Below are 26604 nucleotides of genomic sequence, written 5' to 3'. Positions count from 1 at the left end.
TTTGAGTCTTGCTATACATGTCTAAATTAATTGTCAATTTGCACAATGTATCAATTTCCATTTCTTTGTCGGTATTTATAACAGATTTTTACACTGAGTAATTTCTACAATGTAACATTTTGGTTCAGGGTAGCCTTTGTAATTGTAGTGAAACTACTTATGCCATTGTGACATCAGTATTTGTCACCATCGCAACAAAAACAAATGCTTTTTGTGTGAGCACAACACTTATTTTGCACTTGAAGCAATGTGCGTTGCCAACAACAGCAGACAGACAATCTAGGATTGTTGCCAGCCAATGAGTCTGCTATAAGAGATGACAGGGAGATTATAAAGTGGCCCAGATTGAACTGGTAAATTATAACAAATTCTGATTAGTGTTCTTATCAATTAAAGAAAATGGATTAAGATGACTTACTTGTCAGATCATTGCCCTCAAGGATTTAAGGGACTTTATCTCACTAAGTGGGAGTACTTGCTGTATTTCACCCTCCTCCACTCTGGAGTTGCACGCAGTGAGAGGCGCAGAGCAGGTGTGGTCATAATAAACTAGGAATAATCCACAATTGAAAAATTGACTCAGATTTTTGTGTATCCATCCATTTATTGTATCTAAAGTGATGTTTGTTTTTCAATGCTGACAGCTTCGTTTTTTCTCCTCACAGAAGGTGACTATCAAAGTGTATATTCAACTTTAGCTCTTTCCTTAAACAAGCGTTTCTAGCATTTACTTTAGTTGGCGCAATTATGATGTACAGCAAGCAACCACTTGTGATTTGAACTCTGAACATCCATTGCCTACAACACTGCAAACTCCTGCCTTTGTCTTCAACAATCTCACAAATCTAAGACTGAAATAGTCAAGCATATGCATGTACGTACATCACATGTATTGCTTAAAGTCAAACTATTGTAAGTGTTTCTTCTGCTGACTCATGCTTTTATTTTTATGTCTGCAGATGCAATGATAAAAAAGAAAAACTCCCCTAATCTGTAGTAACACCTTGCAGACCAATATTTGCAGACCAATTACACCTGCGTGGCTGCAAAGAAGTTGCCTATATTGAAATTAAAGAATAATTTTAGATCAATACTTTCATTTTACTTTCACCCGCTGTTGCGGCATGTGATGAGAATTTGGCGCATGTGTGAGATTAACAGTTTGCCATCCTGAATTTCTGTACATTATGAGCATTTTAGATTGCAGTAACAGTTTCTTGTGTTTATTATTGCTTTTATAAAACATGAGTGTTTTGACAAAAATTTACTTGTTCACATCTGAGGAATCATTTGATGAACCAATGTTTTATTTTCCTTCAAATGCACAAAGTTGTTTAGTCAGCAGTAATTTGCAATGACACTGTTCAACTGACAGCACAAATAGCAGCACTTTGGCTAATGGGGATGAGTCGCAGGATCTACAAAAAAAGGCAGTCAATTAACTCAAGCTAAGGAATGTTGACATTTTGGTGAGTGAATGCTGCAAGGGAAAGAATAGTTACATCAGCAAGTTAGACACTGAAATTGGGGTTAACCATTCTTGAACTAGAAATTCAAGTATTAATTGACAATAGAAAGAACACCTTGCGGTACTAAATAGGCTACCAAATACTTACATTGACATGTGTACGAGATCTCCAAGTACTTGTAAATGGTTACGCATGGGTCTCCAAAAACAGTGTTGCTGGCAGTGATTGCACAGGCATATTTTCCATTGCACCTATGAATGAGGAAAAGGGATTATTCCTTTTCAATAACTAATAGCTGCATCTGCGCCATTTTACATTTTGGCAACAAGGTCAGTTGGGTGCGTGCAGTCAACATTTTCTAGCTCATGGGCTGCCCTTCTGTAGGAACATGTGGTCCAGTCACGGCGGCCGTAGTCTGCACCATAGACGTAGATAACATGGCCAAAACCTGGCATCAGGATGAGAGAAAGAAAGTTGGTGATGGAACTGTAGCAATTCCTAAACATCAATACATTCATTGCATCTGCATAAAACTGATGGATTCTTGATTTAATAAATCCAAAACTCCAGTTCATAATTTATTTAAAATCTGTTAATTTCATAATTAGGGGGGGGGGGGGGGGGGGTTACCAGTAGATTGTGCGCAAACATGCCTGGCAGCAGTGATGGGACCAACAAAGGCCATCACAACAAAAGCTGCGCAATTCACAATGTCAGAAATGGGACACATCTTACCACAATGCAAGTGCGCCACAGATCCCTCACATGCCACCACAGTAACTGTTGAAGTAATTTAAAAATTAGAATCGTGCAAACTTTTTTCAGCACATGAAGACATACTTGCTGGCAAGCAGGTAAAGTTGGTCTGAAAATACTTGAAGGTGTCAGCACAGGGGTCAGGTTTGCGGAAAGCCTCCAAGCTCACTTCACACAATTTCTTGCCATTGCAACTGCAGACAATTGGCATGACTCAGAAAAAGCAAAGGCAGTCCATTTGAAAGTAATTGTTACAGACGGGCTTTGTGTTTTGTATATTCATTTACGTAAGCAACTACATTTCTAACAACTCCTGCCCAAAGCATACCTTTTCTTGAGCCTGTTAGCAGTGTTTGGCTGAGCGCAGTGAGTGTTAGCCAGACGCTTTTGAGGTTTGTCATTGGCGCAGACCAGTGAGCTTGAACGACCATACAAAGCTTGCTGCACGTTGATTACTCCGTGATCTGTCGTACAAGAGTGCAATCAACATAAATGGAATGTAGTCTCGTTGCAGTCGGGTATCAACTGCTATTGAATGTATTTGTGGCGTGAGACAGTTCAGAATGACTCTTCCATGACTTAATAGATTTACTTTTACTAGATCAAACAACTTAGTTATGAGAAACAGGCTGAAGTCTCACCACAGTATAGACGATGGACTTGCCAATGGCCGTAATCGCAGGTGGTAATTTTGTCTGCAGAATCAACAACTGCAAAGGGGGGGAAATAAAACCATTTTAACAAGTTTCAGAAACAAGAATCATACTACATATTGCCATGAACTTTGACAGTCACCTGCTATGAGGAGCAAACACGTTGCTGTCAGCACTGAAAAACAAATCAGTTTAGCTTGACAAACCATGGCTGGGGACATTTTATTTTAGACATTAATTATTTCACTGCTTTTTTTAATGGAAAATTTGGCTAATTAATGACAGTCACAGACATGTAGATTACTGAGAGCATTTTGTAAACAGCTCAATCCTGCTCATAAAAGAATAATATAATTAAGTACCTCTACTACAACTACAGAAATCAGAAACCTTTGGTGCGATTGATTCATAATTATATTTGTATTTCCTTCCGCCCTTTGTATTCCTGAAAGTATCACTCAATTTGGAACGTGCATATTCTTTTTTTTTCTTGAGGTAATACTCACAAACTGCTGTGGTAAGTCTGAAGTAGCCCGATGCCATTTTTCACCCAACGCAGTCTGTGCCACTAATACATGGTGAGGTGAGGATCACTCCAATTTATAGTGGCTGCATGGCTTCCAGCCAATCTGCTCATCAACAGCCACACCTCCAATGAGAAAATCGATCAACTCGACACCCCCTCATTAGAAAAAAATAATAAAAAAATCCTTTGAATGGTTGTTTGTCTCTGTGTGCCCTGCGATTGGCTGGCAACCAGTTCAGGGTGACCCCCGCCTACTGCCCGGTGACTGCTGGAATAGGCTTCGGCACGCCGGCGACCCCCGTGGGGACAAGCGGGACAGAGAAGTGACAGATGAAAGGAACCATATGTATTCTTTCTTTTTTTAAATCATACATCTATTATATTTGTTCTCATTTTCATTTTATTTATTCTTTATTTTGGAAGTTTTACTCCTCCATAGGAGATGGCCAGCATTTTTCTCAGACCATTATTTTAACAGACTTCTCGTACAAAACATTTCAACAGTACTGAAACGATGAGGGGGCCGGGCTATTGATTACCAGATTGGATGTATTTGTAGCAATTGTAGAAAATTAGACCCACCCTAAGCAAAGTCAGGAATTCAAAAATAAAGCGACTTTTACCTCTGTTATAAAAGTTTGAAAAAGCAAATACAAGTTTTCTGTAAATTTTCCATGGAAAAATAGAGCACAAAGGATGACTTCTGGAATAGTCCGGCACACATTTGCTTTTACATTGATACCTATGGGAAATGTTGCCTCTACTTACAAACCCGACCACAGAACCAATCTAGTAAGTTGAGGTACCACTGTATTAACTTGTACATAACTAAACATTGGCAAAGGCTACTACCGTATTGACCCAAGTATAAGACGGTGTTTTTTGCATTGAAATAAGACTGGAAAAGTGGTGTTTGTCTTACATTCGGGGTCTAGACATTATACCCATTCACAACGCTAGATGGCGCCAGATATCTTTAAAGCAAACACTGAACTTAACTCCCCAGGCCAAAGCAAACCCATGTCACGAAGAAAAATAATAGCGGTAGCAGTTTGCATTTTATTGCAATGTTTTTCAAAGTCAAAAGTCAAAGTCTGCTTTATTGTCAATTTCTTCGCATGCCAAGACACACAAGGAGATCAAAATTACGTTCCCACTATCCCACGGTGACAAGACAGTACACAATATACATACAAGTAAACACAAAAAATAAAAACAAGTAGGCACAAACAATGAATAAATAAGAGTGATGAATAATAAACAAATAAATAAGAGCAAAAGTACAGGACGCTACGCAGAAGGGGGGAAAGAGTTCAGGATACTAACAGCCTGGAGTATGAAGCTGTGAGTCTGGTGGTGCAGGAGCGCAGGCTCCTGTACCTCTTCCCAGAGGGCAGAAGATCGAACAAAGTGAGCGGGGTGACTCACATTGCGGAGAGATGGGAGGTGTAAATGTCCTTCAAGGAGGGGAGTGAAGCTCCAATAATTTTACCAGCCGTGATCATTATGCGCTGCAGGGCCTTCTTGTTGTATTTAGTGCAGCAACCACCCCAAACAGCAATACATATTCAGATTGGTTTAGTTAACATTTAACCGTTCAGATATCAGTATGAGAGATTTTGATTTATTTAATGAGGCAAAACATGTGGTGACCCTGAGCAGACCGCCGACCATATAATCAACATCTGCCCCTTATATGCTCCACCCTCGGAAGCCAGCCTCTTCAAACTAGGACTAGAGATGCGGGCATGGCTACGCGACACCGAGTTGGACATTTGACGTTACACGAAAGAGGCAAAACATGCTTTCTGTTAAAATCATTTGTTTCAGATGTACTGGAATTGTTTTTTGTATAAAATTTAAATTTGGTGTTCGTCAAAGTTTAGTCTTGAGAAAAAAAAAAAAAAAAAAAAAGGGGGATCATCTTATATTTGGGCAAATACAGTACAACATCACCCAAACCTTCATGACAAGAACATTTTTTATTTTCGTTCAAATACAAGTACAAAGTTCAGTCAGCAGCAAATTGCGATGACACTGTTCAACTGAAACGCTCTGGCTAATAGGGATGAGTCACAGGATCTGCAAAAAAGGCAGTCAATTAATTCAAGCGGATTAATGTGGACATTTCGGTGAGTTAATGCCGTAAGGGAAAGATTAATAACCTAAATGTTTTCATACACCTTCCAAAATGATAGTTACCTTAGTCAGCAAATTCAACACTGAAATTTAACCAATCTTGAACTAGAATTAAATTATTAATTGACAACAGGAACACCTTGGAGGTACTAAATAGGCTACCAAATACTTACATTGACAAGTGTACGAAATCTCCAAGTACTTGTAAATGGTTACGCATGGGTCTCCAAAAACAGTGTTGCTGGCAGTGATTGCACAGGCATATTTTCCATTGCACCTATGAATGAGGAAAAGGGATTATTCCTTTTCAATAACTAATAGCTGCATCTGCGCCATTTTACATTTTGGCAACAAGGTCAGTTGGGTGCGTGCAGTCAACATTTTCTAGCTCATGAGCTGCCCTTCTGTATGAACATGTGGTCCGGTCACGGCGTCCGTAGTCTGCACCATAGACATCGATAACATGTCCGAAACCTGGCATCAGGATGAGAAAAAGTTGGTGATGGAACTGTAGCAAATTCAAAACATCAATACATTTATTGCATGTGCATAAAACTGATGGATTCTTGATTTAATGAGTCCAAAGTCCCATTTTATACTGTAGTATTTAAAAACAGCTAATTTCAGAATTAGGGGGGGGGGGGGGGGGATTACCAGTAGATGGTGCGCAAACATGCCTGGCAGGGGTGACGGGAGCAACAAAGGCCATCACAACAAAAGCTGCACAATTCACAATGTCAGAAATGGGGGATACATCTTACCACAATGCAAGTGCGCCACAGATCCCTCACATACCACCACAGTAACTGTTGAAGTAGATTAAAAATTAGAATCGTGCAAACTCTTTTCAGCACATGAAGACATACTTGCTGGCAAGCAGGTAAAGTTGGTCTGAAAATACTTGAAGGTATCAGCACAGGGGTCAGGTTTGCGGAAATCCTCCAAGCTCACTTCACACAATTTCTTGCCATTGCAACTGCAGACAATTGGCATGACTCAGAAAAAGCAAAGGCAGTCCATTGTAAAGTAATGGTTACAGACGGGCTTTGTGTTTTGTATACTCATTTGCGTAAGCAACTACATTTCTAACAACTCCTGCCCAAAGCATACCTTTTCTTCAGCCTGTTAGCAGTGTTTGGCTGAGCGCAGTGAGTGTTAGCCAGATGCTTTTGAGGTTTGTCATTGGCGCAGACCAGTGAGCTTGAACGACCATACAAAGCTTGCTGCACGTTGATTACTCCGTGATCTGTTGTACAAGAGTGCAATCAACATACATGGAATGTAGTCTCGTTGCAGTCGGGTATCAGCTGCTATTGAATGTATTTGTGGCGTGACAGTTCAGAATGAATCTTCAATGACTTAATAGATTTACTTTTACTACAAACAACTTAGTTATGAGACACAGGTTGAAGTCTCACCACAGTATAGACGATGGACTTGCCAATGACCGTAATCGCAGGTGGTAATTTTGTCTGCAGAATCAACTGCAAGAGGTGGGGGGGGGGGGGGGAATAAAATTTGTTTTAACAAGTTTCATAAATCCTACTACATATTGACATGAACTTTGACAGTCACCTCCTATGACGAGCAGACACGTTGCTGTCAGCACTGAAAAATAAATATCAGTTTAGCTTGACAAACAATGGCAGTAGATTATTTCACTGCTTCTTCGATGGAAAAGGCTGGTTGATTAACAAACAGACAGACAGATGTGTATATTACTGAAAGCATCTGAGAAAAAGCTCAATCCTGCTCATCCAACATTAGAATTTACATCTATGACTACAAAAAAAAAAAACTTTGGTGAGGTTGATTTATAAGTATATTTGTATTTCCTTCCTCCCTTTAGATTCCTGAAGGAATCACTCAATTTGGAACATGCATATTTATTTATTTTTTCTGAAGGTAATACTCACATACTGCTGTGGTGAGTCTGAGGCAGCCCGATGCCATTTTCACACAACCCAGTCTGTAACACTTGTACATGGTATGGTGAGGATCACTCCAATTTATAGTGGCTGCATGGCTTCCAGTCAATTTGCTCATCATCAGCCACACCTCCATTAGGCAAATCAATCAACTCGACACCCCCTCATCTGAAAAAAAAATCCTTTTGTGTTATAGGGCAAAACCTGTCAAAATAAAAAATAAATAAAAGTGAAAATTGAAACAAACATTAAAAATAAATAGTTGAAAAATTACATTGAGAAAATATATGGAAACAAAACAAGAGTACTGCAACATATACCGTTTTTTTCCATGTATAATGCGCCCCCATGTATAATACGCACCCTAAAAATGGCATGTCGATGCTGGAAAAAAGCCTGTACCCAGCGACGAAATGTTTCGGGTTTGTGTAGGGTACATTGTGACAGCAAACGAGCAGGTGATCGAGCAAGCGTCTGATACGAGAGGATTGTGTTCGTATGGAGCGTGTTTGAAGTGAACAGCAGAGAAGAAAGGAACAAGGCAAAGTGTTGTGAAATAAAATATTACCCACCTGTAATACGCATTTTGTTATTTGCTGATTGAAACTGCTAATTAAACTGTGAATTGAAACTAATAGGTAGAGAACTGAACTCTCGCTGTTTATATAGCTGACGTGTCTTGCGCATCCGTTCTGCGCATACTGTCATGGCGGCCTTCGTATGATATCCGGTCTGCGATGGAGATTAAAAAACAAACAATATTTGACAATAACACACCATCAAGGATTGCACCAACGCATCAAACGATGTGTCGTCAATTATGAATTTTACTGACTAAGTGTGTTGGGCAGGATGGCTGAATGCGATGCGCGATTGACAACAAACAAGAAGAAAGGTGATAAAAATACAAAAAATAAATACATGTGGAAATACAAAAATAAATATATACATAGGATTAATTATCATCCATCCATTCTCTGTACCGCTTGTCCCCACCGGGGTCGCGGGCGGGCTGTAGCCTATCCCAGTAGACATCAGGCAGTAGGCGAGGGACACCCTGAACTGGTTGCCAGCCAATCGCAGGGCACACAGAGACGAACAACCATTCACACTCACACCTAGGGACAATTTGGAGTGCCCAATTGGACTGACTACCAACCATGTTTTTGGGATGTGGGAGGAAATCCAAGTGTCCAGAGAAAACCCACGCGGGACCGGGGAGAACATGCAAACTCCACACAGGGATGGCTGGAGGTGGAATCAAACCCGCACCCTCCTAACTGTGAAGCAGCTATGTTAACCAGTGTTCCACCGAGCCGCCGTGGATTAAATATCATTGTATGTGTATTTTTGTTTTTCAATTATATATCTTTTTTTCATTTTCATGTTTATTTGGTTTTTATTTTGGTAGTTTTAGTCCTCCATAGAAGGTGGACAGCAATTTTTGTCATGACATTATTATAGGAACCAATTTATTGTTCAAATCATTCCGACAGAATTGAAATGATCAGGGGGCGGAGCTATTGACTACCAGTTTAGATGTAAGGCTGACATTCATTATAAAAACACGTGGTCCTCGGTTAGATTTGTTAAATTTGGGGGGTATTCATCTAGGTAGGGATGTGCTGATCAGGAAAGAAATAAAAATATTTACTTTTTCAAGAGAATGAATGCAAAATCACTGGTGGCACAATATGCAACTATTCAGTCATAACATTAACTAAAAACCTTAGCAGCTCAAGTCGTAACAGATGTAATAGTGCAAAAACACAAACGAGTAACATGCCACATAAACATTTTATGGTTAACAATATCATAAAGTGATAAAAATAGTATTACATCACTGGCAGATGCAGTAAATCAGCTTACTTCCTTGGTTGGCTCTTAAAACGGTTCCAAATGTCTGTTTACCATCAACCCCTATGGCGATGATGTAAATGTAGCAGGTAGCTCAGTCAGCAGCGGCAACACCCAATGCCAGTTTGTGTTGAAGACTGTGGCACATTTGTGCTATTTCACCTTATTTTGCAAAAGTTATTTTTATTTAAGTTTGCACTTGCGTTGTGTGTGAGATGCTTTCAAGGACCACTCAAATTTAGAAAATTCAAGCCTGGTTAACGCATCATTGACTGAGCAAGACATTGAACTTTTTGATCCAATAGGACCAAACAGCAGCATTCATGGTAGCATCACTTCTATCACTGATACAAGCACCCCTCAGCAAGCAAAGGTGCAGGGGTACTCATTCTAACAGCAGCCTTATTAGAATAAATCAACCTATGAGAAGAGACCCCACCTGATTCCATCTTCAAACTAAAATTAGGGAGTCAACCATTTTAACCAATGTTGATTTCCAACTGCCTAATGACTCTGGAGTTCGACAGTCTAATCGAGGCTTAAGAGTCACTTGCACCAACCAGTTATAAGTCTAAGCACTTTGCAAGGAGTACATGGAAGCACAATTAGCTTGACTGTCATGTAGGTATTTTTAGCAATTGTAGAAAAAACTCAAGCTAAGTAAAGTTAGTGGTAGGATTCAGGTGACATTTGTTACACAAGTTTGAAAAAGCAAAATTGTGTGTTATGTTTTAAATGCAAAAATTGGGAACACATACTTTTGAGAAAACAGTTTTATTTTCTTTCAAATACAAGTATACAAAGTTGTTCAGTCAGCAGCAAATTGCAATGAGACACCATTCAACAACTGACAACACAAATGGCAGCACTCATCCTAATGGGGAGGAGTCACAGAATCTGCAAAAAAAAAAAAAAAAAGTCAAGTCAAGCTGAGGCATGTGAACATTTTGGAGTGTTCATGCGCTAAGGAATCAAAAATAAACAGTAAATATTTACATGCACACATTGTAAAATGATAGTTCAACGATGAAGACATCACAAAATCTTAAACTAAAATCCTTGTATTAATTGACGATGGGAAGAACATATTGAGGTCCTAAATAGGCTATCAAATGCTTACATTGACATGTGTACGAAATCTCCAAGTACTTGTAAGTGGTTATGCATGGGTCGCCAAAAACAGCGTTGCTGGCGAGGATTGAACAGCCATATTTTCCATTGCACCTATGAATGAGGAAAAGGGATTATTGCCTTTCCCAAACAAAAATATGTATCCTGTGTTATTATACATTTTGGCAACAAGGTCAGTTGGGTGCTTGCAGTAAACATTTTGTAGCTCATAAGATGCCCTTCTGTATGAACATGTGGTCCGGTCGCGGCGTCCGTAGTCTGCGCCATAGATGTAAATCACTTGGCCTAAATCTGGCATCAGGATGAGAGAAAGAAGGTTGGTGATTGAACTGCAGAGTAAGAGCATCAATACATTTATTGCATGTGCATAAAAATGATGGATTCCAGTAGATTGTGCCCAAACATGCCTGGCAGGGGTGATGGGACCGACAAAGGCCATCACAAAAAATGGTGCACAACTCACAAAAGTTAGAAATTGGGGATAGATTTTACCACAATGCAGTTGTGCCACTGATCCTTCACATGTCACCACAGTAACTGTTGAAGTAAATTAAGTTAGAATCGTGCATATTCTTTTCAGCAGATGACGACATACTTGCTGGCAAGCAGGTAAAGTTGGTCTGCAAATATTTGAAGGTGTCAGCACAGGGTTCAGGTTTGCGGAAATCCTCCAAACTCAATTCACACAATTTCTTGCCATTGCAACTGTAGACAATTGGCAGAAATCAGCAAAAGCAAAGACAACCAGTCCTTTTGAAAGTTATCGTTACAGACGGGCGAGCCACCAATCCCACCTCAGTTACAAATAGGAGGGGGGTGGGGGGTGTAAGATTTACACATTTATATATTTAGTCGTGCCCAAAGCATACCTTTTCTTGATCCTGTTAGCAGTGTTTGGCTGAGTGCAGTGAGTGTTAGCCAGATAATTTTGAGGTTTGTCATCAGCGCAGACCAGTGAACTTGAGCGACCATACAAAGCGTGCTGCACTTTGATTACTCCATGATCTGTTACACAAGTGCGCAATTAACATGAAACGTAGTCTGGTTGCAGTAAGTAACCAACTTATATGAATATATTTTTAGCAAGATTAAGTCCAGATCAAATCTTAAATGAGGGAATAGCTCTACTTCTGCTAAGACAATCAACTCCGTTAAGAACATGACGTTTACAGACACAGGCTGAAGTCGTACCACAGTATAGGCGATGGACTTGCAAATCACTGTAATCACATGTGGTAATTGTCTCTGCAGAATCAACAACTGCAAAAGGGGAAAAAGAAAAATAGAATAAAAAAACCCATTTTAACAACTTTCAGAAACAGGAATTACACTACAAATTGACATGAATTTTGACAGTCACCTGCTATGAGGAGCAGACACGTTGCTATCAGCACTGAAAAACAAATATCAGTTTAGCTTGACAAACAATGGCTATGGACAGCCAGTATTTCACTGCTTTTTCTATGGAAAAATGCTGGCTGATTAACAGACAGACAGGTATATTACTGAAAGCATCAGAGATAAAGCGCAATCCTGCTCATACAACATTAGAATTTACACCTATGACTGCACAAATAAACAACCTTCTGGTGAGGTTGATTTAAAACAGTTTGGTTTTCCTTCCTCCCTTTGCATTCCTGAAATAATCACTCAATTTGGAACATATTTTTTTTTTTTTTTTTTTAATCTAAAGGTAACACTCACAAACTGCTGTGGTAAATCTGAAGTAGCCCGATGCCATTTTTCACATGACCCAGTCATGGTGAGGTAAGGATCACTCCAATTTATAGTGGCTGCATGGCTTCCAGTCAATCTGCTAATAATCAACAGCCACACCTCCAATGGGCAAATCGATCAACTCAACACCCCCTCATTAGAAAAAAATAATAAAAAATCCTTCTGTGTTTAGGACAAAACCTGTCAAAATGAAAAATCAAAAAATAAAAGTGAAAAAAAACATTGAAACCATATAATTGAGAAAATACATTCGAAAAATATATGAAAATATAAACAATAGTGTTTACTATAATATATAAAAAAATAGAAAATAATAAACATAAAAATGAAAATAGATGTAGGAATAAATATAAAAATAGAATGAAATATCAATATACGTATGTATTCTTATATTTTTTCAATTACATATCTTTTATATCTATTCTCATTTTCACTTTTATTTTTGATTTTGGCAGCTAAAGTCCTCCATAGAAGATGGCCAGCATTTTCTGTCAGGCCATTATTTTAGGAACCGATTTATTGTTCAAAACATTCCAACAGGACTGAAACGATGAGGGGGTGGGGCTATTGATTACCAGATTGGCTGTAAACCTGGCATTTGCTATAAAAACACATAGTCCACTTCACATCATCACCGTTTGTCTTACAGACTGCATCGTGCAAAAGAATGGCTGCTTCGCTGAGATTTCGTGCAGCATTATGTGAGTACCCACTTTAAAGGCAAATCTGCTACATGTCAATTGTTAAATTCAAGGAGACTGAGTCTAAATTTGACAATTTGTACCAATATAAATTTCTCTTCACAAAGCTAAATTTTTTTTTTTTTTCCATGTAACACACGTGCGTCTTAGTCTTCATGGTTACAAGGCAGGCTTAGCATTTTTAGCTGTCAATGGCAATGAAGAGTTCCAATGAGAAACATGATGTTGAGTGAAAGAATTATTAAATAATCTAGGTATTTGAAAAATCTACAATTTAATGATAAACACAATCTCATACAGCCTTTGTAAAACTGGATTAGAAACTATTACATCAGCAATATCTTTGGCCAGTCCGTAAATTGTATTTTTTTTTTTCAATTTTGCAGTGCTGTCAGCAATGGCTTTGCTTCTCACAGCAGGTGACTATCAGATTGAATGCCCAGCATACACAAGTAGCTTTCATTTCTGTTCTTCACAAACAATCTGATGCATTCACATTGGTTTCTGCAGTTTATGCTGGAGAGCAAGTGACAACCTGTGATTGGTATGCTCTAAACATCCATCGCCTGCACTGTGGTAAGACATGTTTTTAAGAGTTTATTATAGTTTTGGCTTTTTTTTTTTAAGGCAATCTCTAATTTAAAGATGGTCAACCCAGCGCCATGTTGATTGCTGTCTTTCCCTCCCAGATCATGGCGTGATCAACGTGGAGCAGGCTTTGTATGGTCGCTCAAGTTCACTGATCTGCCATGAGGGCAAATCTCATCAAGAACTGGCTAACGTACGGTGTGCTCAGCAAGGCACTTTCGACAAAATTAAGACAAGGTATTCATTGGGCTTATTTGACGATCTTTGGCATTGGGTTAGGGTTAAAAAAAAATCTATGCTGCTACCCTTGACAATCCTGTCTGTATTGCATTTTGATAGCGTTGCATGTGTTACAGCAGAAAATCTTTAGTTTGTAAAACTGAGAAACATTTCTTAGATAATAGTCTACAAAAATCATGACAGACATAAATTGAAAGAACCGCTGAATTTTAAATTCATGACTTTACATCTACATAATGTAGAATAGCAGCTGTCTGGCATGGCCCATGTTATAATGGGTTCTGAAAAGTGTAAGATGTGGATTATTCTTGGAACTTTTTAAAGGAACACTGTTGAGTCATGCTATTTGTTTCCAGATGCAATGGAAAGACGGTGTGTGAAGTGGGAATCAATGACTTGCGCAACCCCGATCCATGTCCTGGCACCTTCAAATATTTGCAAACAAACTTCACCTGCTTGCACGCATGTAAGTCACCTGTGTGCCATAATGTGCATTAAATACCATAATTTAAATTTTCTCTACAGTTACCAGTGTGGCGTGTGAACAGTCAGAAGCATATTTGTATTGTGGTGAGACACTTCTTTTTTTTTTTTTAACTGAATTCCCATTACGAACATTCTTTGAGTATTTGGCTGACTCAAATGTCAATTATCCCCTTTCATCTTGACGTCAGATCCACAAACTGTCATTTTCGTCTACGGTGCTGACTACGGACGCCGTGACCGAGTGACGTGTGCAAACAAAAGGCAGCTAAAAGCGATTGAAAATACAAACTGTCTGCACCCAACGGACATTGTCGCCTCAAGGTATGGTAACACGTGTCAGCCTGTTTGCATCACAATTATCTTGTTCTAAATACCTCCAGATTGTGTCTACATGCACTGAGTGATTGACGCTACAAAATGTGACCTGTTTGGTTTTTCTCAGGTGCAATGGAAAACACAGCTGTAGGATCGCAGCCACCAATTATTTGTTTGGAGACCCCTGTGTAGGCACCTACAAGTACTTGGAAGTTTCTTACACATGTCACTGTAAGTAGTTTGTTGCTCATGTAGAAAGTGACTTTCGCTTCACAGAAAAAGCTTTGAAAATGTGTCCTTGTATTTTATTTTTTGTTGACACTAACAAATTTGTTTAATCAAAAGTCATTGTTTTGGATGCATAGCTTGCACATTTTTTATTACAAAGAAATTTACCAGTAGAATATTTTTAAATATGGGTTGGTCTAAACTTTTTTTTTTTTTTTCCTTACAGCTCCAGGGAGTGATCTCAAAAATGGTTACTAAATTTGTGGTTCCAGTACCTGCATTTTTGAGTCTATTGTGAAACTGTACATTTGCTGGTCCCATACTCAGTGGCGGTCAAATGTCACTGTTCAAATTGGATCTACACACTCTTTCTCCTCAATAAAGAGACTTTAATCCAATGCTTGTGAAATGTTACCAAATGACTACCTCTTATGCAGTGTGCACAGTGGCGTAGCCAGGAATTTTTCCAGTAGGGGCGCGCGCCCACAGGAAAAAAAATTGACCATCACCCACTGGTTCGCTGCTCGTTAAAACAACATCCGGGTCCGGGAGGCAAATGCGCAAGACCGAAAGAAAAAAACTACATGAATGACTAATCGAAAAAGCTTTATTTTATTTTTTTTTCTCAACCGGGGCGCAGGGAGTCCTAACGGCTTGGCTATACCACTGAGGGTGCACCCTTAAAACAATCACATTTACTCTGCTCCTCCTGAAAGTTTTGCATTGTTGCATGTTAGCGCTGACATGTTTAATTTTTAGCGTTAAGACTTGGTGACCAATTTAAAATACTATATCACATTATGGCCATTTTCCAAAAATGTGCTTGGACCGTTACACGTAATAATTGCAAGGATAATTAAGCTCTTGTTCCTTTTTCAAATGATCCAGAGTTTCTGCAACTTGGTTGCAGTCACTTTTGTAAGCAGTTTATTTTTGGGTCTGAATGCACACTAGTTAACTGTTAGCCTAAATAAAAGTTACATTTGCAGAACTGGCCATAATTGTCCCATTGATATTTTACTGTCAATGCTCACTTGGTACCTTTAGGAATTGCTATTAGCAAATACTATCAAATAACACTGCAACTTAACATTGTATGTGTAATGAACTAAGACCTGTGAACATAGTGCAGCAAAAGGGTAATTATCTTGGCAGAAATGCTACTTCATGACAGTCATGCACAGTTGCACTAGTTAATTATGGAGTCCGAATGCCAGTTAAAACCATTTAAATGAGTGCCACAAAACACATTACAGTAAATTTATTTGAATTTCAAATTATGAGATGTGAGGGTCCTTTCGGGCTTAAACTAGAAAAAATGAATTTGCCCAATTCCTGCTGCATTCTTAGAACTCAGCCCTTGTGGAAACCTGGGCTTACTGTACTACCAAATTCCTGTCAAGTTGGGGATATCTCCGGAGAGGTCTGTCGTAGACTGGTAGACCACCTTAAGGTTCCTGTCCTGGTCGACAGTTCGGACCTGTTGGATGGTCAAATCACTGCAGGCGTCTGTGCTAGTTGGCTGGCCCGATGGGGCGTCCTCTTCATCAGAGCCCACTTCCTCTTGATGCTCGACCGTGAACTTGTTCAGCTCTGCCGTTTTCTGCAAGCAAACAGAAGTTATCCTTTTGCTTTGCACCTTTCTGACTTACTTCAAAGTTTAACATTAAAAGTTTGAATGTTTTATATTTGTGTAATTTGAACAAAAGGGGCTTACTGCAATCAGTGTCTATAACTTCTTTGCAAGTCTGCAGGCTGTTTGCACTCGTCACTTCCAAAAACAACTCTTTGGTTGTCTTTTTGATCTGTTGAGGAGTAGCGGCATACACAACATCATGAACTTTAGCTTTTTTCAAATGGCTCTTTGAAGTCTTGTCATAAATGCTCCCCAAATTATATTTTTATAAGAATCACACACACCTTGGTTTTCTCACTGTTTGTGATAGGTGGAAATGAGATCATATGGCCCTCTAGATCCACAATACAGGGATAAAGTGCTTTTCCTTGCAGAAGGTCCAGGTATCTGGAACAAGGTGGTAAGCATGTATTGCCTTTATTTAAAAAACAAACAAACTGAAAGTTGCTTCAGATTTTGTAAGAAATATGAGCTGTGAAAGACCATGAATTGAAGCATAAAAGAAATCAAAATATACTTAGTGGATATTACAAGCCTATCTCTAGTTCAAATGATTGTGACCCGTAACATACTGTATACAACTCAATCGATAGATCTAAAAAAAATTAACTACTCATAGTTGCATAAGTGTAGACACCCTAGTTGGGATATGCTGTTTACAATTAACCAGATCAGAATAAAATTTCATATTATCTATTTGTACTTGACCTCTCAAAAATATATATTTTTTGCCAAATGACTTTAGCAGCTTATAAATCAGTGGAAAAAGTATATATATTTTTTAATAGTCTTTTGGCCACATGCAATGTGAAACAATATCAGTATTTGGACAGTAGTGTGGTAGCCGTTTATTGTATTACAACAGTTTCTTGTAATTTCCAGTCATTTTGTAAGCTTAACCTCTAAGCTTAAGTAAACTTCTAAGTTTAAGAGAAGGTTGATTTATTGAGCAAAAACATGAGGGCAGCTTATGTTATAAATGCAGAAGATAGACTTTGTAGAGCAACCCTGATGACAAGATTTATAGAGGATGGATGGACTATGCAGGTTGTTGGGTTAGGATTGGTCAAACTTGAGTCTTGGAAAACAACAAAAAAAAGGGATAGTCTTATATTTGGGCCAATAGAGTATAACATCACTCAAACCTTCATGGCAAGAAACAATTTTTATTTTCCTTCAAACACAAGTATAAAGTTGTTCAGTCAGCAGCAGATTGTGGAGACACTGTTCAACTGAAACGCTCTGGCTAATAGGGATGAGTCACAGGATCTGCAAAAAAGGCAGTCAAATAATTCAAGCGAAGGAATGTGGACATTTGGGTGAGTTAATGCCGTAAGGGAAAGATTAATACACTAAATGTTTTTATACACCTTCCAAAATGATAGTTACCTTAGTCAGCAAATTCAACACTGAAATTTTGGTTAACCAATCGTGAACTAGAATTAAAGTATAAATTGACAACAGGAACACTTTGGAGGTACTAAATAGGCTACCAAATACTTACATTGACATGTGTACGAAATCTCCAAGTACTTGTAAATAGTTACGCATGGGTCTCCAAAAACAGTGTTGCTGGCAGTGATTGCACAGGCAAATTTTCCATTGCACCTATGAATGAGGAAAAAGGGATTATTTCTTTTCAATAACTAAAACCTGCATCTGCGCCATTTTACATTTTGGCAACAAGGTCTGTTGGGTGCGTGCAGTCAACATTTTCTAGCTCATGGGCTGCCCTTCTGTATGAACATGTGGTCCGGTCACGGCGGCCGTAGTCTGCACCATAGACGTAGATAACATGTCCGAAACCTGGCATCAGGATGAGAGAAAGAAAGTTGGTGATGGAACTGTAGCAAATTAAAAACATTTATTGCATGTGCATAAAACTTATGGATTCTTGATTTAATGAGTCCAAAATCCGATTTTATACTGTAGTATTTAAACTCAGTTAATTTCTGAATTAGGGGTGTTACCAGTAGATGGTGCGCAAACATGCCTGGCAGGGGTGATGGGACCGACAAAGGCCATCACAACAAAAGCTGCACAAATCACAATGTCAGAAACAGGGGATGGGATACATCTTACCACAATGCAAGTGCGCCACAGACCCCTCACATGTCACCACAGTAACTGTTGAAGTAAATTAAGTTAGAATCGTGCATATTCTTTTCAGCAGATGACGACATACTTGCTGGTAAGCAGGTAAAGTTGGTCTGAAAATACTTGAAGGTGTCAGCACAGGGGTCAGGTTTGCGGAAATCCTCCAAGTTTACTTCACACAATTTCTTGCCATTGCAACTGCAGACAATTGGCATGACTCAGAAAAAGCAAAGGCAGTCCATTTGAAAGTAATTGTTACAGACAGGCTAGCCACCAATCTCACCTCAGTTACAAATAGGGGGTGGGATTTGTATACTCCATTTACACAAGAAACTAAGTTTTTAACAACTCCTACCCAAAGCATACCTTTTCTTGAGCCTGTTAGCAGTGTTTGGCTGAGCGCAGTGAGTGTTAGCCAGATGCTTTTGAGGTTTGTCATTGGCGCAGACCAGTGAGCTTGAACGACCATACAAAGCTTGCTGCACGTTGATTACTCCGTGATCTGTTGTACAAGAGTGCAATCAACATACATGGAAAGTAGTCTCGTTGCAGTCTGGTATCAACCTCTATTGAATGTATTTTTGGCGGGAGACAGTTCAGAATGAATCCTCAATGACTTAATAGATTTACTTTTACCACAAACAAGTTAGTTACGAGACACAGGCTGAAGTCTCACCGCAGTATAGACGATGGACTTGCCAATGGCCGTGATCACATGTGGTAATTTTGTCTGCAGAATCAACAACTGCAAAGGGGGAGCGGGGGAGGGATAGAATTAGTTTTAACAAGTTTCCGAAACAAGAATCATACTACATATTGAAATGAACTTTGACAGTCACCTGCTATGAGGAGCAGACACGTTGCTGTCAGCACTGAAAAACAAATCAGTTTAGCTTGACAAACTATTGCTATGAACAGTAGATTTCACTGCTTTTTCGATGGAAAAGGCTGGCTGATTAACCGACAGACAGACGTGTATATTACTGAAAGCATCTGAGAAAAAACTCAATCCTGCTCATAAAACAATATTAGAATTTACATCTATGGTAATACTCACAAACTGCTATCGTAAGTCTGAAGTAGCCCGATGCCATTTTTCACACAACCCAGTCCGTGACGCTTGTACATGGTGAGGCGAGTATCACTCCAATTTATAGTGGCTGCATGGCTTCCAGTCAATCTGCTAATAATCAACAGCCACACCTCCAATGGGCAAATCGATCAACTCGACACCCACTCAGTAGAAAAAAATAATAAAAAATCCTTCTGTGTTTAGGACAAAACCTGTCAAAATGAAAAATCAAAAAATAAAAGTGAAAAAAAACATTGAAACCATATAATTGAGAAAATACATTCGAAAAATATATGAAAATATAAACAATAGTGTTTACTATAATATATAAAAAAATTGAAAATAAAAAACATAAAAATGAAAATAGATGTAGGAATAAATATAAAAATAGAATGAAATATCAATATACGTATGTATTCTTATATTTTTTCAATTACATATCTTTTATATTGATTCTCATTTTCACTTTTATTTTTGATTTTGGCAGTTACAGTCCTCCATAGAAGATGGCCAGCATTTTTTGTCAGGCCATTATTTTAGGAACCGATTTATTGTTCAGAACATTCCAACAGGACTGAAACGATGAGGGGGTGGGGCTATTGATTACCAGATTGGCTGTAAACCTGGCATTTGCTATAAAAACACATAGTCCACTTCACATCATCACCGTTTGTCTTACAGACTGCATCGTGCAAAAGAATGGCAGCGTCGCTGAGATTTCGTGGAGCATTATGTGAGTACCCACTTTAAAGGCAAATCTGCTACATGTCAATTGTTAAATTCAAGGAGACTGAGTTTTAATTTGACAATTTGTACCAATATAATTTTCTCTTCACAAAGCTAAATTGTTTGTTTTTTTTCCTATGTAACACACGTGCGTCTTAGTCTTCATGGTTACAAGGCAGGCTTGGCATTTTTAGCTGTCAATGGCAATGAAGAGTTCCAATGAGAAACATGATGTTGAGTGAAAGAATTATTAAATAATCTAGGTATTTGAAAAATCTACAATTTAATGATAAACACAATCTCATACAGCCTTTGTAAAACTGGATTAGAATTGAGAAACTCACATCAGATATCTTTGGCCAGTCCATAATGTTTTTTTTTTTTTTAATTTTGCAGTGCTGTCAGCAATGGCTTTGCTTCTCACAGCAGGTGACTATCAGATTGAATGCCCAGCATACACAAGTAGCCTTTCATTTCTGTTTTTCGCAAACAATCTGTTGATGCATTCACATTGGTTTCTGCAGTTTATGCTGGAGAGCAAGTGACAACCTGTGATTGGTATGCTCTAAACATCCATCGCCTGCACTGTGGTAAGACATGGTCTTAAGAGTTTATTTTAGTTTTGGCTTTTTTTTTTTAAGGCAATCTCTAATTTAAAGAGGGTCAACCCAGCGCCATGTTGATTGCTGTCTTTCCCTCCCAGATCATGGCGTGATCAACGTGGAGCAGGCTTTGTATGGTCGCTCAAGTTCACTGATCTGCCATGAGGGCAAATCTCATCAAGAGCTGGCTAACGTACGGTGTGCTCAACAAGGCACTTTCGACAAAATTAAGACAAGGTATTCATTGGGCTTATTTGACGATCTTTGGCATTGTGTTTGTCTTAATGTTTATAAAGTATAATGTTTAAAAAAAACAAAACGGTGCTGCTACCCTTGACAATCCCAGATGTCTGTATTGCATTTTGATAGCGTTAAATGTGTTACAGCAGAAAATGGAGGAACTGTCTCTTTAGTTTTTGAAACTGAGAAACATTTATTAGATAATTGTCTACAAAAATCATGACAGACATAAATTGAATGAACCGATGCATTTTAAATTCAAAACATGCTTTTACAGCTACATATTGTAGAATAGCAGCTGTCTGGCATCACCCATGTGGTAATGGCTTATGAAAAGTGTAAGATGTGGATTATGCTTGGAACTTTTTAAAGGAACACTGAGTCATGCTATTTGTTTCCAGATGCAATGGAAAGACGGTGTGCGAAGTGGGCATCAATGAGTTGCGCAACCCCGATCCATGTCCTGGCACCTTCAAATATTTGCAAACAAACTTCACCTGCGTGTATGCATGTAAGTCACCTGTGTGTGATAGTGTGCATTCATACCTTAATTTAATTTTTTTTTCTACAGTTACTAGTGTGGCGTGTGAACAGTCGGAGGCGTATTTGTATTGTGGTGAGACACTATCCTTTTATTCTATTTTTAACTGAATTCCCATTATGAACTTTGAGTATTTGGCTGACTCAAATGTCAATTACCACTTTTCATCTTGACGTCAGATCCACAAACTGTTATTTTCGTCTATGGTGCTGACTACGGACGCCGTGACCGAGTGACGTGCGCAAACAAAAGGCAGCTAAAAGCGATTGAAAATACAAACTGTCTGCACCCAACGGACATTGTCGCCTCAAGGTGTGGTAACACGAGTCCGCCTGTTTGCATTACAATTATCACTTTGTTCTAAATACCTCCAGATTATGTCTACATGCACTGAGTGATTGGTGACGATACAAAATGTAACCTGTTTGTTTTTCTCAGGTGCAATGGAAAACACAGCTGTAGGATCGCAGCCACCAATTATTTGTTTGGAGACCCCTGTGTAGGCACCTACAAGTACTTGGAAGTTTCTTACACATGTCACTGTAAGTAGTTTGTTGCTCATGTAGAAAGTGACTTTTGCTTCACAGAAAAGGCTGTGAAAATGTGACATTAACAAATTTGTTTAATCGTAAAAGTCATTGTTTCGGATGCATAGTTTACACACTTTGCAATTTTATTACAAAGAAGTTTACCAGTAGATTATTTTTAGTTTTTTTAATTGTGGTTTAGTCTAAACTTTTTTTTTTTTTTTTCCCCTTACAGCTCCAGGGAGTGATCTCAAAAATGGTTACTAAATTTGCGGTTCCAGTACCTGCATTTTTGAGTCCATTGTGCATTTGGACATTTGCTGGTCCCATACTCGATGGCGGTCAAATGTCGCTGTTAAAATTGGATTCACACACTCTTTCCCCTCAATAAAGAGACTTGAACCCAATGCTTGTGAAATGTTACCACCTCTTAGGCAGTGTGCACCCTTAAAACAATCCCTTTCACATTTACACTGCTCCTCCTGAAAGCTTGGCATTGTTGCATTATGTTAGAGCTGACATGGTACATTTGTAGCTTTAAGACTCTAGTATTCTAAATCGGTCAGTGTATTCCATTATGGCAATTTTCCAGAAATGATTTGCATGAAACTTTACCTGTGACAATTGCAGGAATCAATTAAGCTATTGTTCCTTTATCAAATAATTCTGAGTTTCTGCCACTTGGTCGCAATCACTTTTGTAAGCAGTTGATGTTCGGATCGGTGAATGCACACCAGTTAACAGTTAGCCTAAAGCAAATTGACATTTGCAGAACTGGTCCAACATTGTCCCATTGTGATTTTGTCATGGCTCACTTGGTACCTTTTTAGGAATTATTTGTATATACCATCAAATAACACTGCAACTCAACAATGTAAGTTTAATGAACTAAGACCTGTGAACATAGTGCCGCAAAAGGGTCGTTATCTTGGCAGAAATGCCAGTTAAACCAGTCACTGTATGACAGTCATGCACAGTTGCACTAACTAGTCGATTATAGAGTCTAAATGCCAGTTAAAACCATTTAAATGAGTGCCACAAAACACATTACAGTAACTTTATTTGAATTTAGAATGAGGTGTGAAGGTGCTTTCAGGCTTAAACTAGAAAAAAAATGAATTTGTCCAATTTGTGTTTCATTCTTAGAACTCAGCCCTTGTGGAATCACGGGCTTACTGTACTACCAAATTACTGTCAAGTTGGGGATATCTCCGGAGAGGTCTGTCTTAGACGGGTAGACCACCTTTAGGTTCCCGTCCTGGTCGACAGTTCGGACCTGTTGGATGGTCAAATCACTGCAGGCGTCTGTGCTAGTTTGCTGGCCTGATGGGGCGTCCTCTTCATCAGAGCCCACTTCCTCTTGATGCTCCACCGTGAACTTGTTCAACTCTGCCATTTTCTGCAAGCAAACAAGTTATCCTTTTGCTTTGCACCGTTCTGACTTATTTCAAAGTTTAAAGTTCTTATAAGTTTCGATGCTTTATATTTGTGTAATTTGAACAAAAGGGGCTTACTGCAATCAGAGTGTCCATAACTTCTTTGCAAGTCTGCAGGCTGTTTGCACTCGTCACTTCCAAAAACAACTCTTTGGTTGTCTTTTGGATCTGTTGAGGAGAAGCGGCATACACAACATCATGGACTTCAGCTTTTTTCAAATGGCTCTTTGAAGTCTTGTCATAAATGCTCCCCAAATTATATTTTTATAAGAATCACACACACCTTGGTTTTCTCACTATTTGTGATAGGTGGAAATGAGATCAGGTGGCCCTCTGCATCCACAATACAGGGATAAAGTGCTTTTCCTTGCAGAAGGTCCAGGTATCTGGAACAAGGTGGTAAGCATGTATTGCCTTTATTTAAAAACCAAACTGAAAGTTGCTTCAGATTTTGTAAGAAATATGAGCTGTGAAAGACCATAAATTGAAGCATAAAAAAAGAAATCAAAATATACTTAGTGGATATTACAAGCCTATCTCTAGTTCAAATGATTGTGACCTGTAACCTACTGTAAACAACTCAATCAATAGATATTAAAAAAAAATTAACTACTGATAGTTGCATAAGTGTAGACACCCTAGTTGGGATATGCTGTTTACAATTAACCAGATCCGAATAGAAATTCATATTATCTATTTGTACTTGACCTCTCAAAAAGATTTTTTCTTGCCAATTGACTTGAGCAGCTTATAAATCACACTATTGGTGGAAAAAGTATTTTTTTTTATTTTAATAGTATTTTGGCCACATGAAAAAAAATCCTGGTATTTGGACAGGAGTGTGTTAGCTGTTTGTTTAATGTATTACAACAGTTTCTTGCAATTTCCAGTCATTTTGTAAGCTTAATTTCCCCCCCAACAGACAGAAATGTTTTGATAAAACTTTGGGACTTACTTGTGAAGACCAGTGACATTCTGCCGCTTCTTCTGCTTCCTCAGCTCATCAGCCTCCAGTTGAAGATGTCTCATCAGCTCCACGGCTGTCATTTCCTTCCGACCTAACGGCGTGATCTGACAAGGCACAAAAAAAAAGAGCCACTGATGACAATCTATAAGACTTTGGTTGTTTTGCTCATCGGAATTAGACAGGGCTTGATGTAAGCCTACTTTGAGCTGTGTGGGAGGTTTGGCATCATACACTAGTGGACCTTTGAGAAGCTGTACATCATGAGTGGCGATGGTCGCGATGGTCCTCTTTCCACATATGTCCTCATGAAGTTTCGTCTGGTGGGGACAAGTGAAACCTCTAAGTAAGTCTAAGAGAAGGTTGATGTATTGAGCAAAGACATGAGGGCAGCTTATGTTAGAAGAGGAGAATGCAGAAGATAGACTTTGTAGAGCGACCCTGATGACAAGATGTATAGAGAATGGATGGGTGGATAGATTGGATGGGCTCAACCAGTTTCAATTTCTACAGAAACCAAAGTGGACTTTGCGGGTTGTTGACAATGCCTGCATTGCTTAAAAGATATCTTGGCCACATAATGATTGAAGTGTAAAAAAGCCCAAAAGATCACAATTTATTGACGTACCTGTGCCACAAGGAACCGCTTAAGAGCATTTCCAGGTTTCAGGAGCATGCCTCTGACCACACAGCACACCAAGTAAGGGCGTACATCCTTCACCTCCGCACTCACTCTGACCGTGAGTGCCTCAGGCGCATCGGAAACATGGAGGACCCTCAACACCATCTTGTTGATTTCTTCCAACTCGTCTCGTTCTTCCTCCTTCTTCTTCTTTTGCTTCCTCTTCCTGTCATTTACACCCCGCCCCCCTTCCATGTCACCTTTCTCCTCTCCCTGCCTTACTTTTCCTCTGAGGTAGTCGAGAATGGACTTAGTCTGGCAGCCTTTCACCATCTTCTCAAGGCGCTTGTCATTCAGCTTGTTGCCTCTGAAGTTGATCTCCTTTAGCTTGGGGCAGTCACTCAGGCTCAACGGGATGTCGGTCAGCTTGTTGTTGGAGAGATCTAGCACCTGAAATGGCGAACAAGAGTAGAACCACATCAAGGTCTCGGAGTGACTTCAGCACTTTAAAATGAAGGAGCAATTCATGCTAATTCTGTTATTAAAAAACAAAACAAAAAAAAACAGTGGCAACCAAATACTATTTTGTACCCATGCTTGTGTTACGTCTTGCAAACAATTTGTTTCTTGTAATATTATTAACGTCACCTTCAGAGCTGATAACTTGTGAATATCCGTGCTGAGCTCCACGATGGCATTATCCGAGGCCATCAGGGTGCTTAGCAAATCCAGCCTCTCCGAGTAGAAGTCCCTCGGGAACCCGATGATGCGGTTCTTGGACATATTGACGCTGCAAAGCTTGGGGCATTGGCTCAGTCCATCCGGGAGAGCCTCCAAGTGGTTACAGCTCACGTTCAAAGTGGTTAGCTCGCGTAATTGCGTGATCCCTTCCGGTAAAAGACCAAGGTTGTTAGCTGACAGGTCCAGAACTTTGAGCGACTTGAGGCTGCTGATGATATTCGGGATACATGCGAGATTATTTCTGCACAGGATGAGACTCTGAAGGTTTGTCAGATGCTGGATGTCCTCGTGGAGCTCTGTCAGACTTGGGCACTGGCTAACCTCCAGATAATTGAGGAGCGTGAGGGAATAAATGGCTGACGGAAGGCCTCCGTATGATGAAATTTTTGTATTGGCCGAAGTACCTTGTAAAACCAGTTCACGTCTCTTCTCTGCTGCCGCTTTTTCCACTTCTGGCCATGCTTTCGTGTCATCCATGTTGGCGATTCGACTGCCGCTAAATGTAAACAAGGGAATCGGTAGTTCCCGTTTAAATCCTTCGGAATAAAAAACAAAACACTACTAATTAGCGTCCTTCAAAGGACCTAATGAGAATTAAAATATATGAACGTACCAGAAAGATCTATTCTTTTATCTTGTTTCAACA

General features: G+C 39.2%; 3 protein-coding genes across 3 annotated transcripts; 1 reads left to right on the top strand and 2 right to left on the bottom strand.

The window, feature by feature from the left end:
• Positions 1–1364: 1364 nt before the first annotated feature.
• On the bottom strand, positions 1365–7496 carry LOC133150115 (L-rhamnose-binding lectin CSL1-like). Its single transcript, XM_061272425.1, has 15 exons — positions 7460–7496; positions 7119–7151; positions 6962–7027; positions 6654–6789; positions 6410–6519; positions 6305–6349; positions 5885–6017; positions 5717–5820; positions 2867–2935; positions 2554–2689; positions 2310–2419; positions 2205–2249; positions 1785–1917; positions 1606–1720; positions 1365–1418 (listed from the first exon to the last, which is right to left on the bottom strand). The coding sequence occupies exons 1-15, from the start codon at positions 7494–7496 to the stop codon at positions 1365–1367; spliced, it is 1326 nt and encodes a 441-aa protein (XP_061128409.1).
• A 5342-nt stretch (positions 7497–12838) lies between these two features.
• Positions 12839–22516, top strand: LOC133150112 (L-rhamnose-binding lectin CSL1-like). The gene is made up of 16 exons (XM_061272420.1): positions 12839–12897; positions 13284–13316; positions 13408–13473; positions 13587–13722; positions 14082–14191; positions 14251–14295; positions 14400–14532; positions 14654–14757; positions 14981–15010; positions 20810–20875; positions 20989–21124; positions 21529–21638; positions 21699–21743; positions 21848–21980; positions 22107–22210; positions 22431–22516. The coding sequence occupies exons 1-16, from the start codon at positions 12864–12866 to the stop codon at positions 22460–22462; spliced, it is 1317 nt and encodes a 438-aa protein (XP_061128404.1). The 5' UTR covers positions 12839–12863; the 3' UTR covers positions 22463–22516.
• Positions 22517–23238: 722 nt separating this feature from the next.
• lrrc47 (leucine rich repeat containing 47) lies at positions 23239–26550 on the bottom strand. The gene is made up of 7 exons (XM_061273112.1): positions 25866–26550; positions 25224–25667; positions 24799–24915; positions 24587–24702; positions 23915–24017; positions 23710–23799; positions 23239–23594 (listed from the first exon to the last, which is right to left on the bottom strand). The coding sequence occupies exons 1-7, from the start codon at positions 26433–26435 to the stop codon at positions 23376–23378; spliced, it is 1659 nt and encodes a 552-aa protein (XP_061129096.1). The 5' UTR covers positions 26436–26550; the 3' UTR covers positions 23239–23375.
• Positions 26551–26604: the final 54 nt, after the last annotated feature.

This window comes from Syngnathus typhle, linkage group LG2 (genome assembly GCF_033458585.1).
Source record: "Syngnathus typhle isolate RoL2023-S1 ecotype Sweden linkage group LG2, RoL_Styp_1.0, whole genome shotgun sequence".
NCBI classification, from domain to species: Eukaryota; Metazoa; Chordata; class Actinopteri; order Syngnathiformes; family Syngnathidae; genus Syngnathus; species Syngnathus typhle.
Note: the sequence above shows the minus strand (reverse complement) of the source record. Positions and strands in the feature narration are given on the sequence as shown.

Coding starts and splice junctions, on each gene's coding strand:
- LOC133150115 (XM_061272425.1), bottom strand. CDS start 7,496: ATGGCATCGGGCTGCCTCAGACTCACCACAGCAGTAT. Junction 6,790..6,961: donor AGTCCATCGTCTATACTGTG/GTGAGACTTCAA, acceptor CTTGTACAACAG/ATCACGGAGTAATCAACGTG. Junction 6,350..6,409: donor CTTTACCTGCTTGCCAGCAA/GTATGTCTTCAT, acceptor CTACTTCAACAG/TTACTGTGGTGGTATGTGAG.
- LOC133150112 (XM_061272420.1), top strand. CDS start 12,864: ATGGCTGCTTCGCTGAGATTTCGTGCAGCATTAT. Junction 15,011..20,809: donor TGATCTCAAAAATGGTTACT/AAATTTGTGGTT, acceptor TGGTTTCTGCAG/TTTATGCTGGAGAGCAAGTG. Junction 21,981..22,106: donor ACGGACATTGTCGCCTCAAG/GTGTGGTAACAC, acceptor TGTTTTTCTCAG/GTGCAATGGAAAACACAGCT.
- lrrc47 (XM_061273112.1), bottom strand. CDS start 26,435: ATGGATGACACGAAAGCATGGCCAGAAGTGGAAAAAGCGGCAGCAGAG. Junction 25,668..25,865: donor ACAAGTTATCAGCTCTGAAG/GTGACGTTAATA, acceptor TCGCCATTTCAG/GTGCTAGATCTCTCCAACAA. Junction 23,800..23,914: donor CAAATAGTGAGAAAACCAAG/GTGTGTGTGATT, acceptor TCTCCTCAACAG/ATCCAAAAGACAACCAAAGA.